Source organism: Maylandia zebra, linkage group LG6, assembly GCF_041146795.1.
Source record: "Maylandia zebra isolate NMK-2024a linkage group LG6, Mzebra_GT3a, whole genome shotgun sequence".
Lineage (NCBI taxonomy): Eukaryota > Metazoa > Chordata > Actinopteri > Cichliformes > Cichlidae > Maylandia > Maylandia zebra.
In genome coordinates this window covers 6,149,892-6,164,905 of record NC_135172.1, presented here as the reverse complement: position 1 = coordinate 6,164,905, position 15,014 = coordinate 6,149,892, and the positions used below count along the sequence as shown (strand labels likewise).

The following is a 15,014-nucleotide window of genomic DNA, read 5'->3' as shown; positions in this document are numbered from 1 at the left end:
AGAAGAGGGGACAGCACAGTTCCCTGTGGTGCTCCTGTGCTGCTGACCACAGTGTCAGACGTGATGTCCTTCAGCCTGATGTACTGTGGTCTGTCGGTGAGGTAGTTTAAGATCCAAGTGACCAGGCAGGGGTCCACCTGCATCCTGTTTAGTTTTTCCTGAAGCATACAGGGCCGGATGGTATTAAAGGCACTTGAAAAGTCAAGAAACAGGATCCTGACCGTGCTTTTTCCCTTGTCCAGGTGTGAGTGGGCTCTGTGTAGGAGGTACAGGATGGCATCCTCCACTTCAACATCTGCCTTACTATTTTGTGTAATAGTAAAGTCTATATCTCCATATCTCCACTGTAGACCGCTCTTTGTTCTACTTAGACTTAGTTCCTCCTGTGACGGATGGCGCATTGGGCCACAAGGGCTCGCCAATGGGTTTGGTTTGCAGCCACATCTTCAGCCTCATCCCATGAAAGATCGACCGCTTTCAGGCCCTCAATGAATGACCGTCTCCACGTCTGTTTTGGTCGTCCGCAGCTCCATGACAGGTCTTCATGACATGGCTATCTTCGGTAATCATTTTGGATGTTGGCGAAGAACGTGATGGCGAAACGAAATCGTCGCTCCAATGCCACGTCTGCTAGCTGTTGTGAGGCAGTGCGCTGAAGGACCTCCTCTTTGGTAACATGATCTCGATATGAAATTTTGAGAATCTGTCGGAGGCCGTGCTGTTGGAAAACATTCAGTCGTCGGGTAATCGTTGCCGTCGACTTCCATGTTTCATTCGCATAGATAGCCATTGGTATGAGTATCGTATTGAACAAATGGACTTTGGATGATATCGAGATGGCGGTCGATCTCCAAACTGGATTCAAGTTGCGCATGGCCGATGCTGCCTTTTCAAGCCGACAGGCGACGTCCTTGTCTGAGCCACTGTTCGGTGTTATCACACTGCCCAGAAAAGTGAACTGATTGACTTCATCAAGCAGGTGGTGGCCAACGAGTACCGGAGTATTTGCTCTGGCCTAACCGAGCCGCATGACTTTGCTTTTTGCAGCGCTGATCTGCAAGCCAATCTTTGACGCTTCATTTTCCAGCATGGTGGTCAAATCACAAATGGAGCGTTGAGTAGATCTGAGCAGCAAAATGTCGTCCGCGAAATCAAGATCTGCAATTTGTCGTCCGTCGTGTCCTTGGACTCCATGCTCCCTGTCCCGCAGGGTATGCCGCAAGATGAAATCCACAGCCAGTACAAACAGAAACGGCGATATAACCAAGCCTTGTTGGACTCCCGTCTTGATCTCGAACGAGTCCGAAATCCCACTATCTGTATGGACACAGCAGCTTGACTCGTGGTAGATGTTTCTCAGGAGGCTAACGAACATCTCCGGTATGCCGTAGGACCGGCAATTCTCCAGATCGTTTCTTGATGCACGCTGTCGAACGCTTTTGTAAAGTCTATGAAATTGATTGACAGTCGTTGCTGTAGCTCGGCACTTTGATCGATTATTGTCCGTAGCACAAAAATCTGCTCTGAACAGGATCGTCCATTCCGGAACCCGGCTTGTTCTTTCCGCAGCAGCTGATCGACTGTCAAACAAAGACGTCAGAGTAGGGCTGCTCAATTAATTGAATTTTAATCACGATTACGATCTGGGCTTTCAACGATCATTAAAAATGACTGAGCCGATTATTAGCCCCTCCCTCATGCTTTACTCTCGCGCTGCTCCATGTGGCAAATCAAGCGCACTGCTCTGCATTTCAAACACGCGTCACAACAATTAAGAGGACCCGAGGGAAGCTCGGAAAGCTAAGCAGAAGTTATTTGGAGAGGAGAGTGACTGCCGTTGGTTGAAAAGAAAGGTAAAGAAAAAAAACTTCAGTGGTGTGGAAACATTATGGGTTCGCGGAGTCAGATGTGGATCAAGTAGACACAGTGTGTAAACTTTGCTATGGTGTCGTAGCTGCACCACAGAGCAACACTGCAAAGTTCACATTTTTCATTTATTTCTTATATTGCAAACATTTGCGCTGTTATCAGTATTTGCACACTATTTTATATTATTTTTTAAAGTCATTATTCAATACATTGTTATTCTTAACCCTTTAAAGCCGGTCAGAGCAGCATGCTCGTTTTGTATAACTATTTTTAAATCCCTGTAGAACCTGAACCGCTAAGCTAGCACAATAAATTTTTTTCCATATGAAACCAGAGGAGTTACATCTTATGCCATCAGCTTGTCCTAGGTCACGGTTTCCTTCCACATATAGCTTTGCAAAAATTGCATAAAAACCGCTTGCAGGAACAAAAACATAATATTCCAGAAACACGCTTTGCCGATCCGATCAGCTGTTCATAACACTTCCCACATTGAAAAAGACGTCAACGCGAACTATCGCAAGTGACGTCATTTTCGCGGAAAATGTAGTTTTTTTACTTGTAGGCCTTAGAACTCGAATTGCACTGCTGGAAATAGTTTATTTTGATGCACATGCACATTCTTTGCAAATTTGCATCATAGGATTGTTTTTTTGTTTTTCCTGCAGTATATAAAAATTGCTGTATCTCCAAAAATAAAACTATGAAGACACTCAAAATAAATTTCCTGTTGTTGTAAACTATTTTTTGCAACTTTTTTGTATTTAAAGTTTTGAGGGATAAACCTCTTAAATTTCTCCAAGTAGAAATATATGTAAAAACAAAAACGATTTTCAATTTTTTTGTAGTTTATTGCACTTTTTTGCAATTAATGTAGTTACTATGGACTTAATACATACACATTTTAAAAATATGGGCTATAACAGTTGTATTGATGTATAGCAACGTGAAATGCTCCCACAAATGGCACTACAGCATGTAAAAAAAATAATATAAGCTCTGGCGGACGAAATAAATATCGTCAAATAATCGTGATCTCAATTTCAGTGAAAATAATCGTGATTATCATTTTTGCCATAATCGAGCAGCCCTACGTCAGAGTAGCACTGTCAGTGTCCTGGGTCTGAGCGCACCAGGGTCCCTAAGCAATTATGGACATGTGTACTTTTGGTGTGCTGTCCCTCATTCTCCCTTCTTGCAGGTATATGTGTGTGTGTGTGTGTGTGTGTGTGTGTGTGTGTGTGTGTGTGTGTGTGTGTGTGTGTGTGTGGATGCTGGAGTTTCTGAGGCACCTTCAGGCCTGGTGGGTGTGGCCCTGCCAGGTGGTTGGCCACACCTGGAGACCATCACACAGCTGATCAAGCCTCGTCGGAGGAGCTACTTAAGAGTGCGATGGAGCTCCCTCCGACACTGGATCATTGCGTGACTTCACGAGAAGCGTGGAGACAAGAGGGCAGCAAGCACGGGGTGCTCAGACACTGAGGAGCGGAGACAAGGAACACTAGCACTGGGAAGAGGACATGACACGGGAGTCGGGAATGCACTGAGGAATTATTGTTATTTTTCCATTCACTGTAAATAAACGCACTGCTTATATTCAGATCTCCATGCCTGGGTCCTCCTTCCTCACATCCCCACGGTTGGCCAGCGTCAACCGTGACAAGCACGGAGCACAGAACCTTTCCTGGAACAGAAAGGAGAGTTATCCCACGCCAGTTGTTACAATTAGCAAGATCACCCTTCTTCGGCAGTTTCACGATGACATCCTTCCTCCAATCTTTCAGAACTGTCTCCCAGCAGTGATTGAGCAGGGCCATAAGTTGTTCGACTATAAGGTCACCGCCATTTTTCAACCGAAATCTCGTCCAACCCCGGGACCCGGCCAGCCTTCATTGACTGAATCATGGCTTTTATCTCCGCAACAGTAATTGGATAAACGTTAACTGGAAGGTTATCCAGGGGGCAGAAGGCGTCTATGGGTATCATCAACATGGGCGCCAGTTGATTCAGGATTTCCTCGAAATGTTGGACCCATCGTCGGTCTTGTTCCTCCGCCGTTGTTAAGAGGCGGCCGTCCTTGCTCTTGACTGGTACTCCTTTGCCACTTGGAGCACCGCTCAGTTCCTGGTGGACTCGATAAAGCGTTTTGGTATCGTTTTTGTTCTACAGACAAACTGAAATCAGCTGAATGTAGCACAGGTGCCCATGAATGACAAAGCATGTATGTTTGATGTTCTTATTTTCTTTCTGTGAGCTGGTCATGGAAATAAATGAAGAACCTTTTGTAATGCAAGTAACAAGATAATTGTAATTCTCTTGATATTGTAATTGATCATTGTAATTACTGAATAATGGCAGTGACATGTTACATTACTGTGTTACTTAAAAATGCAATGTGATTACAGTAATGTGTTACTTTGTAACGCATCATACCCAACTCTGGTCCATGCTTAATTTCACTTAATTTAGTTTAGCACCATGAAGTACAACCCGACCCAAACCTTTATTAGATCAACAATGTATAAATATTCTAGAGATTTTATCATTATTATTATTGTTTTATTGTTTATTTATGTATGTTTTGTTAGGCCAAATTGGCATCAATGCTTTGGTTTAACTATTTCAGCTTGGTAATTCTTTTTCTTTTTTCCTTCTAGGTATTTCTGTGACCAAAAGCCCGTTCAGAGACCGTCTGCCCTCCTATGGTAAGCTCCACAGATAACCACTGACTTCAGTTCAGTTCAGTTTCACTGTAGAGTGACAGATCAGGGTGATGGTTTGCACTTAGAAAATATGTTGATGGGGTGGGGGTTTGCTCCAATTATTGGGTTATTACCATTCTCAGCCTTCTGGAGGAAGTTTATTCGATGGTGCTGAAATGAGGCACTGACCAGATTTTGCTCTGGGCACGAAACAGTGGAGCAGATTTTCACCATTGCAGGACTTCTGGAAGGATCATTGCTGCGCCCACGACCCAACTTTGGATAAGCACAAGATAATAACAGGATGAATGGATATTACTTGGAAAACAAGCTAAAAAGCTTGTGGCCATCAGGCTTCCTGAAATATTACATATTACATATAAAGACATATTCTTTTCTCTCCTCAACAGTGCTACCACTTGATGGGCTGCTATTGTCTTCCTTAAAGTCTTTGTCAAATTGAATTAGTCTATTTTGTTCACAAGTGAAACTCTGACCTTTCCAAATCCCCACTTACAACTCTGATACACCAATGAGAGAAGATTAAAGCCACTTGCACACTTTTTTTTCTTTTTGTAAATATCAGCGAAATGGTGCTGCTATTCCTTTTTTTTCTCAGGTATCTCCCGGCCTCGTTCTGGCAGTGCACCACCCACTCCAGTGAATGTACTGAGCATGCCAAGCTCCCCTTCCTCAACCAGTTCCTCCCCTCCATACAACAGACAAGTGACAGCAGCAAATTTTTCCAAGACAACCACCAAGACTCCCACGGTACCACAGTACTTCTTTTTCATTTGTCATGTAGCACTTCTTGATCTCTTTAACTTATTGCTTGTTCCTTTCTTTCAGATTCCATCATGCCATTGGAAATCTTTCTCCCAGCTTCCTTCCTTCTCCTCCCTGTTTTGTTCATCTCTCAGACCCTCTCCCTCACCCCTCAGGTGTAATGTGGACCACCTTCTACATCTGTTTGGTTGCTGGCTGTTTGATGCTGCACTAATCAGCAGAGACTCTGGTTTGTCTCTGCAGTATTGTTTACACAAAACACATACTACACGTACACATAGTAGGCACAGTACAGTAGTTCTTGTATTCCTTGTGTACTCTTGCTGTGCTTCCATATCTTACTTACTGAACTGTCTTCTCTAGCTGGGCAGGGTGATGTTGCTGTGATGTCAAATGGATGGGCGGCAGGTCGAGCTGAGGCTTGTGGGACACTTTGCAGGATCTTCAGCTGCAGGAAGACGGCAGAGGAAATTCTGTCTGTCTACCTGTCCAGGTACCTGTCTGTTCACCTGTTCAGAGCTATCCACCCATCTTTGAGCAGTGTAATGATTATGGTTCTCCATCTCTTATTCTGCAAGGTTCTACCTGGTTTTGGTACAGGGTCTTCAAGTGTCAGAGAAGGCCAGTTCCCCTGTTCCGGCCTCCATTCTGCTGAACTCCACCTCTCTGTTCTGCTGTGACCTAAGAGGAGTCAACATACTGCTACCTCCCTTTATCTCAGCTCTGGAAAATGTGCTGCTTGACAGGTGCAAGTACTGCAAATACTGTAATTGTTCAATGAGAAAAGTTTATTTGAGTTTTTTTTAAATAGCAGAATAAAGCTGACATTAGTAATGTTAGACGTTAACTCAGCCAGACAGAATGAAACGGAGGAAGAATGGGTTGTAAAGCATCTTTCAGCCCAGAACAACTTAAAATTGGAATTGGCAATTGGTAAAATTCATCTATGGAATTTGGCAAGTTGATTGGAGGCTGAGTCATGAGCTCATGGATGCTGATAGATGCTATTACCTACCAGGATTTCGGGCTGTTGGATTTTGTTGTTCACCTGAATCTCAACGAAGGTAAATATTACTAAACTAAAGGCTTCTCTCATACTCTCTCTCACTCAGAGAGCTACTGAAGTTTAAGAATTTTGTCACTCCGGTGGATTTAAGGCGAGCCTCCATCCTAGTCCTGCTTTCCCTGCTGCCCATCCCTATGCACTTTGGATCAGTCCAGTTAGAGGTAACTTATCATGCACTTGCTTAAAAACGTACCCTTGCCTGAGCAGAGCTGAGCCGGATCACTGTAGCAGTAGTGTTCACTTTGCTGCTTAGGAGTTACAGGATAGGAAGTTAAGCGCTGATGCTGCAACAAGTACCCTCCTGTTGCTGAAGCCACGCCTTATCAGTGTCCTGATTGGAGCTCTGCAGACAGAGGCAGACACCTGTAACATACAGCTCCTCCTGGGTTAGTTACTGATTCTTTTCCAATTATTGGTCCTGGGGTCAGTTTTTGAGCCAGTTAACAGAAGTTCATATCTGAGTGTTTGATGTGAAAGATTTTTCCATTGTAATCACTTCTGATCTGGTGTTTGTATAGCGGCCATGTTGAATCTGATTCAGGATTCAGCTGTGTTAGAGCCCGCAGGACGAACTCAACAAGTGAGTTTACTGATATTTAGGGATATGTACTTACATTTGCCTTCATTTTATGAGACAAAAACAGTTTTTTGCTTTTGCTTTCAGGAAACTGAGCCCCTGCTTACTGGGACCAGTAAACTCAAACAGGCTTTGGGAGCAAGTCAGACCAGTTCAAACCGATGGACCAGAGGATCGAGTAATTACAAATCAGTTCAGTTAAATTTGTTTTATATTATCAATCCCTCATATCTGAAGAATCTAACTGCAGTAATGTGCGTCCAATCAGATGCAGTGGCAGTTTTGTGGGTTCAATCTCTACGTTTGCTCACTCAGCGTCTGACGTCTCAGTGGAGGAATGATTCAGCAGTTTGTCTGTCTGCCCTGGAAGTACTGGGAGGATTGGCCAAGGTGGAGACACACACACACACACACACACACACACACACACACACACTCAGCGAGATCAAGAAAACCTTACTTTTTTTTGACAATTTTATTTTAAATTTTCAAAATATAAAACAAAAACAAACGCAGAACAAACAAAGACAACCACAGACAGGCTCAGATGCATACAGAAAAAACAGTTAATGCAAACAAACTTGCACTTCACAATACAAGAAGAATACAAAAAGCTGAAGTTGATGAGCGTTTACAGAGTTTAGCCCAATCTGGCTCTTGCAAAGTGTTCCAAAAAGGGGTTCCATCTGTATTATGGACATCGTGTCTGTTACCCACAACTGAAAGGAAGGAGGAGTGGGGGACTTCCATTCCCTCAGGATTAATCTCTTGGCAACAATCAAACCTAGTTCCAGTGGCCCCTGCACTTTAACCGGGAGTAGCTCTGACGTTGGAGAACATCCAAAAATTACGAGTTCAGGTTCAGGCTGTAGAGGTTTCATATATGCCTTGGAGTACCAGTCAAATATTTTAAACCAAAACTCTGTTAATGAGGGACAAGACCAAAAGTAATGGAACAATGTACCTTCTGCCCGTCTACACCTGTTACACATTGGGGAGATAGAAGGAGAAATCTTGTGCAGTCTGACCTTAGAATAGGATTTTAAATTGAATTAATTGGTGTCGGCTGTTTATGGGGAAGGAATGGATTTTAGACAGACACTTACTCCACATAGAGTCAGGCACATTCATCCCCAATTCTTTTTCCCAAGCCTGCCTGATCCCAACGGTATGCACTACAATAGAGTCACCAAGTAACTGTACAATTTTTGTGATAAGCTGTCTGGAATCAGGTTGGCTCTTGAGTATTTCGTAGATCCCGTGCTCCGACGGTAGAGTTGCAAAATCTTTAAACTTGGATTGGATGTAATGACTGACCTGCAGATATCTATAAAAGTGTGAATGTGGCAGATTATATTTCCCTTTTAGTTGACCAAATGAAGAAAATGTATCATCAATATACATATCCTTAATAGACACTAAACCCTTTTCTCTCCAGTCATGATAAGTCTTATCTTGCCAAGGGGGCATAAAATCATGATTAAAACATATTGGTGTCTGTACAGATGTGTCTGGCAGTTCCAAAAAACTTCTAATCTGATTCAAGATTCTAATGGTTTGTTTTAATACAAAACCCAGACATTTATAAAAGTCTAATTTTTCAAACTTGGTAAATAACATAGCCAACAAGAAAACCTTACATTTAAATCAATGTTATTTATACTGAACCAAATTATTACAGGCATCCTTGACATGTGAAGCTCTTGATCTCTCAAAATTATACAGGGAAACTTAGTATTGGCAGTCTTCCACTATGATCCTGTACCTATCCCCCTGCAGGTGGAAGTGCGAGTGGAGGAGTCAGAGAGGATGCGAGTAGTCAGTTCAGTCTGCACCTACATTGTTTTTCAGTGCAGTCGTCCTCCTCCTCTTCACTCCAGAGATCTGCACTCCATCATTGTTGCTGCCTTCCAGTGTCTCAATGTCTGGTTAACGCAACATCCCACACTGCTTGGCCATAAGGTAACTGACCAGACCAACTAATCACTATGTATCAATGAGATATCTAACTGCCAGATGACTGACCAGCAGGTGAACATCCATGCGCTTTATTTAGTGTGTTTTATTTGACTTTATTCAGGAGTGTTTGTTGGAGGTCCTGGAGATCGTGGAACTCGGGATTTCAGGCAGTAAGTCTAGACAGGAACAAAAAGTGAGATGTAAAGAGGAGAAAGACCAAAACCCAGCCTCTCTGAGGGTGAAGGAGGCAGCTGAGGCCACACTTAGCTGGTGAGCATCACAGTAACAATAACATTAAGATTGTAGAGATTATAGAAACCAATCATTTTGCATATAAGATCTGACTTAGTTTATATCATGCATTTTGGTTGCTTCTTAACAAGCAACAGGAACAAAAACAGAATTTTGACATGAATTGCTTCGAGGATTTATGTCATTTCAAAAATGTGTTACTGTTCATCAAAGGTGTGGTATATGTGGTATAAGACTGTCAAAAGCAGTTATTGTTTAAACATTTCATCGTAGAAAGCTTTCTGATCCTGGCTATACTTTCAGTCTGAGTGAATCTCCTTTTATTGCTCTTCACACACATGACACAGATGCAATGGAGACAAATGAGTCAAATAATGTTCATGAAGCTGGCAACAATGCATTATTTTACTACAAGTTCAGTCATATTGAGTTCAATTCAGTTTTATTTATATAGCCTGATCCATGCTTGGTTGTGCCATGGTATTAGTGTTAGTATTAGGGGGTTAGGGGTAGGGTGTAGGGTGCTGTATTGAACAACTGATCACGGAAATGTGGCCAAACTTGGTCTTGCAAAACTATGAAATGTGCTAATTAATCCTTTTTTAAAAATCATTTGTACAAATTATTTCGGTACAAAAAGGAGGGGGGGGGGGGTTGTTTCTTTGTTTTTTGTTTTTTTTTACAGAACTCACATTCTATTTTTTATTGCAATGTGGGACTTTACAGTACTGCCTCTTTTTTTTGTTTGTTTTTTGTATTTCAAATCGGCCATGCTAAGAGATTTAATTAGTGCATTGGTCCAAACTTTTTGGCTTTTAACCTTAAATGTTTTAAGATATTCATGTTAAAACATTGTCTCCCAAAAAGTAGGTGAATGGGCCTCTTTAAAAATAAAAAAATATCAAGAGAAGTATTTTAATATGTGAAGCTAAAATTTCACAGAAATCACAGAAAGAGGTGATTTGATTTGAGATGAAATGACACAGAAAGAAAGAGCATTGTCATCTTTACAGCCTTTTAGTCATCAGGGTTTGTAGTCAAATTAAAGTTACTGCAAACTATCAAAAGAAAAGCCCTGTGTAACTATAGTGAAATATCTCAAAACCACTGTACTTTGCTGTTGGTTTCCTCTAATTCCTTTGTGCACCAGTGCTCTATACAATCAATTAAATACTATTTATATAGCACCAAATCAGAACAACAGTTTCCTCAAGGTTCTTTACATTGTAATGTCAAGACCCTACCCACAGAGTCCTGACCTTAACACAACAGAACACCTTTTGGACGAATTGGAGGAGAAACTACAAGCCAAGCTTGTCAATTAACAGTGTCTTACCTCGCAAATGTGCATCTGGAAAAATGGTCAAAAATTCCCATAAACACACTTCTAAACCTTATGGAAAACTTTCCAGACGAAGCAAAGGGTGTGCCGACATGGCATGTCACTCAGGTTCACATGCGTGTGAAGGCAGATGAGCAAAAACCTTTGGCAACATAGCGTACAACTGCTGACCTGCTCCATGGTAAACATACTGAATGGATGAGCTGTAGCTTGGTTTGTTACCACCAAACATCCTATCCAACTATCAGACTAAGGATGTGGTCTGTATTTGTCTCAGTGTTATGCAGGTTTCAGAGGCATTCCCTTTCGTCAGTGGTATCCTCAATGAGGATGTTCTGGTTCGTTCTTCCTGTCAGAGTGACAGCAGTCTTGAGAAGTTCAGATATTTTGTGGTGGAAAGCTCCATGATCCTAGCCTTTTTGGAGCAAACACTGGGACGTGAACAGGGTGAGTCCTGATACAACTAATTGTGAAACTGATAAAAAGGAATCTGGGATGTGTACACAAAAGAATAGAAGCTAATGTTTTTCTATTTACATTATTAAGGAAAACTGTACAGGAAATAAATATATTGCACAGCAACAATAGCAGCAGAAAACCAGTGTACATGCATCATTCCAGACATGAAACTGAACTGCCCTAAAGATACAGTCATGGAACAGAAAGATGGAGATCCTGTTACCTACTCCCCACTGACTGCAGTCTGTTGATGAGGGTGTAAGTGGCTGTGGGAGATGGTCGTTTTGAATGCTGAGCTGACAAACAACATTCTGGTACCTGTCTCAAAATGTTGTTGCAGCCTGCTGCCTTCTTTATTTTCATTCTCCTCAGGTTTTTACTACTTTCTCATCAAAGTGAAGGATGGCTTTTATTACAGGGGTGCTCATTAAGAATGTTCATTAAGAAGGTGTTGTTGTCACACAGCCTTATAATCTGTTACTGCCTGAATCCCCTGCCACATGTGTCTGGTATTGCTAGAGTCACAGTAGAAACCTTTAATCTTTCCAGCATTCACAGGCTTATCACATCACATACTCACACTGATCCTGGCACAACAGGAACGCAGGCAGTACTCGACACATACTGTAATATTTAATAGATATTTTAGATTTCAGCTTCTACTGTTCCACATAAAACTAATCTTTGGGAGGTTCAAAGTTGCCCGTTGATAGTTTCGATTGTGTTTTTGCTTTTCAATGGTGAATGCAGCACAGTATCCATCACTCATCATGGTGACCAGGGGAGCGTCAGGACGCCACACCTGGAGTCTAGAGCTTTGTCCAAAGCCTCACGAGGGACAAGCTGACACACAGGTGGCCACTTCCAAGCTGATGCAGTATGATTCAGTATATGTTGTGCATTCCTTCAGAGGACTTTATCATAGCTTACAATAGATTATACAAAAGATGTGCGCAGCCACTTAGATGTCTTCCATTAGTTTGTGAAGTCATATTTTGTAGTACTTTTTTCAGGTTAGGTCAGTCATTTCTTCTCTCTCTTACCTGATGATTGTTTTCAGGAACCCCTGATACCAGAACAGCACAGCATGGCCCAGGAAGATGCCAGAATACAAACTGTTATCAAACAGCAGCTGCTTTCTGAAAGTTTTGATACAGTTCCATCAGTTAAAGCAGATCATAGTATTCCAGCTCTGCATGAGACCATTACTGAGGAGGTAAGAACCAAGTTGGATGAAACCCAGTATATTAGTATATGCTCCTTCTTTAAAACGAATTATCAGTTATAGATGACTGTTTATGACTCGGGCAGCTCCTCAGTAATTAATTTTTTCTCTCCTTAAAACTTGGTATGTTCTTCTAAACACGTTGATTGAATGGTTACTTTATATGATGAGGCAGTCATATAGAGACTGAGAAAATCTGGACTGATGATTGTGGTTGTTAGGTATAGTTAAGCCAATTACTGAAACTATTTCCTGAGTACATTGAACTGGTTAGGTGTGACAGTTGTAATTACAGTGTAATTCCAGGTGTAACCTTTTACTGGCCAGGTGCAGCAGCAACTAGAACATCTGCGAACAGCTTTAAAGAGACAGCAGCAAGTCGAGGCTCGACCACAAGCGAGCAGTCGTTCGGCTGTCCCGATGACCTGTAAACCTCCTCCACCTGTCACCCATTTCCAGGCGGCAAGACTGTTCCTGTCCCACTTGGGCCTGCTGACACCTGAGAGTGTAAAGGTAAAGAGGTGCTCATAGGCGGTCGCCTGGTTGTTGGGGTCTTCACTGCCTTACTGTGGGCCTTTACCTTACAATATAAAGCGTCTTGAGGCAACTGTTGTTGCAATTTGGCACTATATAAATAAAATGTAACTTAAGTAAAATTACTTTTGAGCCTCTGACGATATGATGTATAAAAATGGCTGTAATTGCTAAACAGTTGATGTAATACTTTTGACTTAAAGCTGAATGTCTGCACTTCATTACCATGTTAATTGTTTGATTTAAAATCAGGTGGTGGTATACAGAAGCATAATTGGCAAAATGTCGTCACTGTCCAAACACTTATGTACCTGATTGTATTTACACGTGTAAGTGTGCTTATCTGTGTGTCTCTCTCTGTAGGATCCAGGTATCAGTGGTGTTCCAGCTCCGCTTGTGGTGCTCGACTCATCTCTTCCTGGTTTCTTTGACAGCCTGAGAAATTTGGACCAGCAGCCATCAAGAATCTACGATTCCACCTTTATCTTCTACATGGGAGCAGGACAGAGGACAGAGGCTGAGGCAACCTAAATAGAGTTTTAAATGAGCAGCTGACAGTGTTCAACATTTGTTTCAATTAAATATATTTTGTATATAGTTTTAGATCGGTTAAAGTTGTTTTCTTCTCTTTCAGTGTCATTTTGTGTGGACAATGACACACTGTCAGATCTAGATACAATTATTTGCGAATTGTTGTAATGTTTTTTGAAAATGTTGCTCTTGTTGTGTTAATTTTATTATCTGTTTGTGTATAGATCCTGAAGAATGTGGAGTCGGCCTGCAATGTCCATTCACACTTCCTTGACTTCCTGTCATCTCTTGGTTGGCCGGTGGAGGTGGGACAGGTGGGCAGGGTCAGCACTAGCAGATCCGGTATGTGTTGCTGATTGGGCCATTCACAGAACACTCTTAAGGCTTTTCTTGCTGATGCAGATTGGTTATTTTCTTTCTACCAGAATTTTCTTCTGTGCTGGGTGACAGCGGAGGGAGTGTGTTTGACGGGAAGCGGTTCATCCTGATGTTCACAGACTGTCTGACAGAGCTCACCTTCATTGTCCCATCACTGCTACACAGTCATGGTAACACATAATGTACATTAGTGAAACACTTAATCCAAACTTCTGACCCAGAGGGTTTGTGTGGTGTGTGACTTGAGGAAGCATGTTAGTGTTTGAGATGCAAGTTTTATGTCTTCATTTTGGTTTTTGGTTTTTTGTATTCAAATCAACACTCCTGTAATTAAGCAAAGTTGTTAAAAATAAGATGATTCAAAGAACATGAAACACTGAAACATGGCTAAACCTGATGTGATCTGGTTGGGAACAAGAAAGAGCTTCACCTATGACTCGCCCAATCTTCAAATCTGAGTGTCAATAAAACAGAAAATCACTCATAAGTGAAACTTTTGAATTAATATTTACATTAAATATTGAATATTTCTGCTAAAACATAATAGTGTGAAATCTAACATTTACTATGATTTTAAGAATGCATGTCACCATATAAGGTTGTGAGTAATTTCTAAATTTTGTATGAATACATTTTATTTGACCCATTTTGTTTTCTTTGAACTAGATGGCTCGTCAAAGAGTTCAGAGGTGTTGTTCCCACCTGCTGAGTCACCACTCAACCTACCACGTCACTCTAAATCCAATGTATGGACTTTCAAAATAAAAGACTTTTTTTCCTTGTTCCTCTCATTTGTATCTTACGTACTCGTTTCTTACTTGTCTCTTGATCTTTCATGTCTGTGCAGAGTTATCCAGCAATGATGCCATGTAACAGCCCTGAATGCAACTTGATGATAGTCTGGGTCGAACGGTTCGAGGACATTGGTAACTATGATTCATTTTTCTGAAAACAGAAGTTCATGCTTGCTCTGTGCAAATTTAAAGTCCATGGTGACATTACAGATCACATAGACAAAGAGACTACCAGTGAGAGATGTCTTAAATTCAGAAGAGTTTGCTGAAGAGACTGAGACACATAGAGTGATCAACACACTCAGGCCAGCTCAAAGACAAAGTGTTATACTACTCACACAGTTCAATACATGTTTAAACACAGGCTCTGGAATCTTAATGGCCTGGCCTGTGGCAGATTAACTATTAATGTAGGTGATCTGGATCTAATCTGTCTATGCCGTGAATGGAGGATAAATGTGTTTTTGTGTTTCAGAGAATTTCCCTGTGTCTGGTCTCCTGTCACATACCAGGTCACAAACAGAGATGAGGTAAAACTCT

The 15,014-nt window shown here is 41.6% G+C and overlaps 2 protein-coding genes across 5 annotated transcripts in view; one reads left to right on the top strand and one right to left on the bottom strand.

The window, feature by feature from the left end:
- Positions 1-15,014, bottom strand: part of LOC101483893 (galectin-related protein) — a 94,250-nt gene that overhangs the window by 37,702 nt on the left and 41,534 nt on the right. The gene's annotated exons all lie outside the window — the stretch shown is intronic.
- Positions 1-15,014, top strand: part of LOC101484621 (ral GTPase-activating protein subunit beta) — a 39,727-nt gene that overhangs the window by 8,090 nt on the left and 16,623 nt on the right. For all 4 annotated transcript variants that reach the window (XM_076884574.1, XM_024802835.2, XM_024802833.2 and 1 more), the window contains exons 10-31: positions 4,527-4,574; positions 5,191-5,342; positions 5,421-5,586; positions 5,721-5,850; positions 5,936-6,103; positions 6,470-6,584; positions 6,677-6,809; positions 6,942-7,003; positions 7,088-7,178; positions 7,269-7,390; positions 8,780-8,962; positions 9,081-9,229; positions 10,831-11,000; positions 11,763-11,866; positions 12,073-12,228; positions 12,565-12,750; positions 13,135-13,293; positions 13,527-13,644; positions 13,728-13,850; positions 14,347-14,426; positions 14,528-14,606; positions 14,950-15,004. In XM_076884574.1, the coding sequence (XP_076740689.1) occupies positions 4,527-4,574; positions 5,191-5,342; positions 5,421-5,586; positions 5,721-5,850; positions 5,936-6,103; positions 6,470-6,584; positions 6,677-6,809; positions 6,942-7,003; positions 7,088-7,178; positions 7,269-7,390; positions 8,780-8,962; positions 9,081-9,229; positions 10,831-11,000; positions 11,763-11,866; positions 12,073-12,228; positions 12,565-12,750; positions 13,135-13,293; positions 13,527-13,644; positions 13,728-13,850; positions 14,347-14,426; positions 14,528-14,606; positions 14,950-15,004 (2,749 nt within the window). The remainder of the gene's footprint in view (positions 1-4,526; positions 4,575-5,190; positions 5,343-5,420; positions 5,587-5,720; positions 5,851-5,935; positions 6,104-6,469; positions 6,585-6,676; positions 6,810-6,941; positions 7,004-7,087; positions 7,179-7,268; positions 7,391-8,779; positions 8,963-9,080; positions 9,230-10,830; positions 11,001-11,762; positions 11,867-12,072; positions 12,229-12,564; positions 12,751-13,134; positions 13,294-13,526; positions 13,645-13,727; positions 13,851-14,346; positions 14,427-14,527; positions 14,607-14,949; positions 15,005-15,014) is intronic.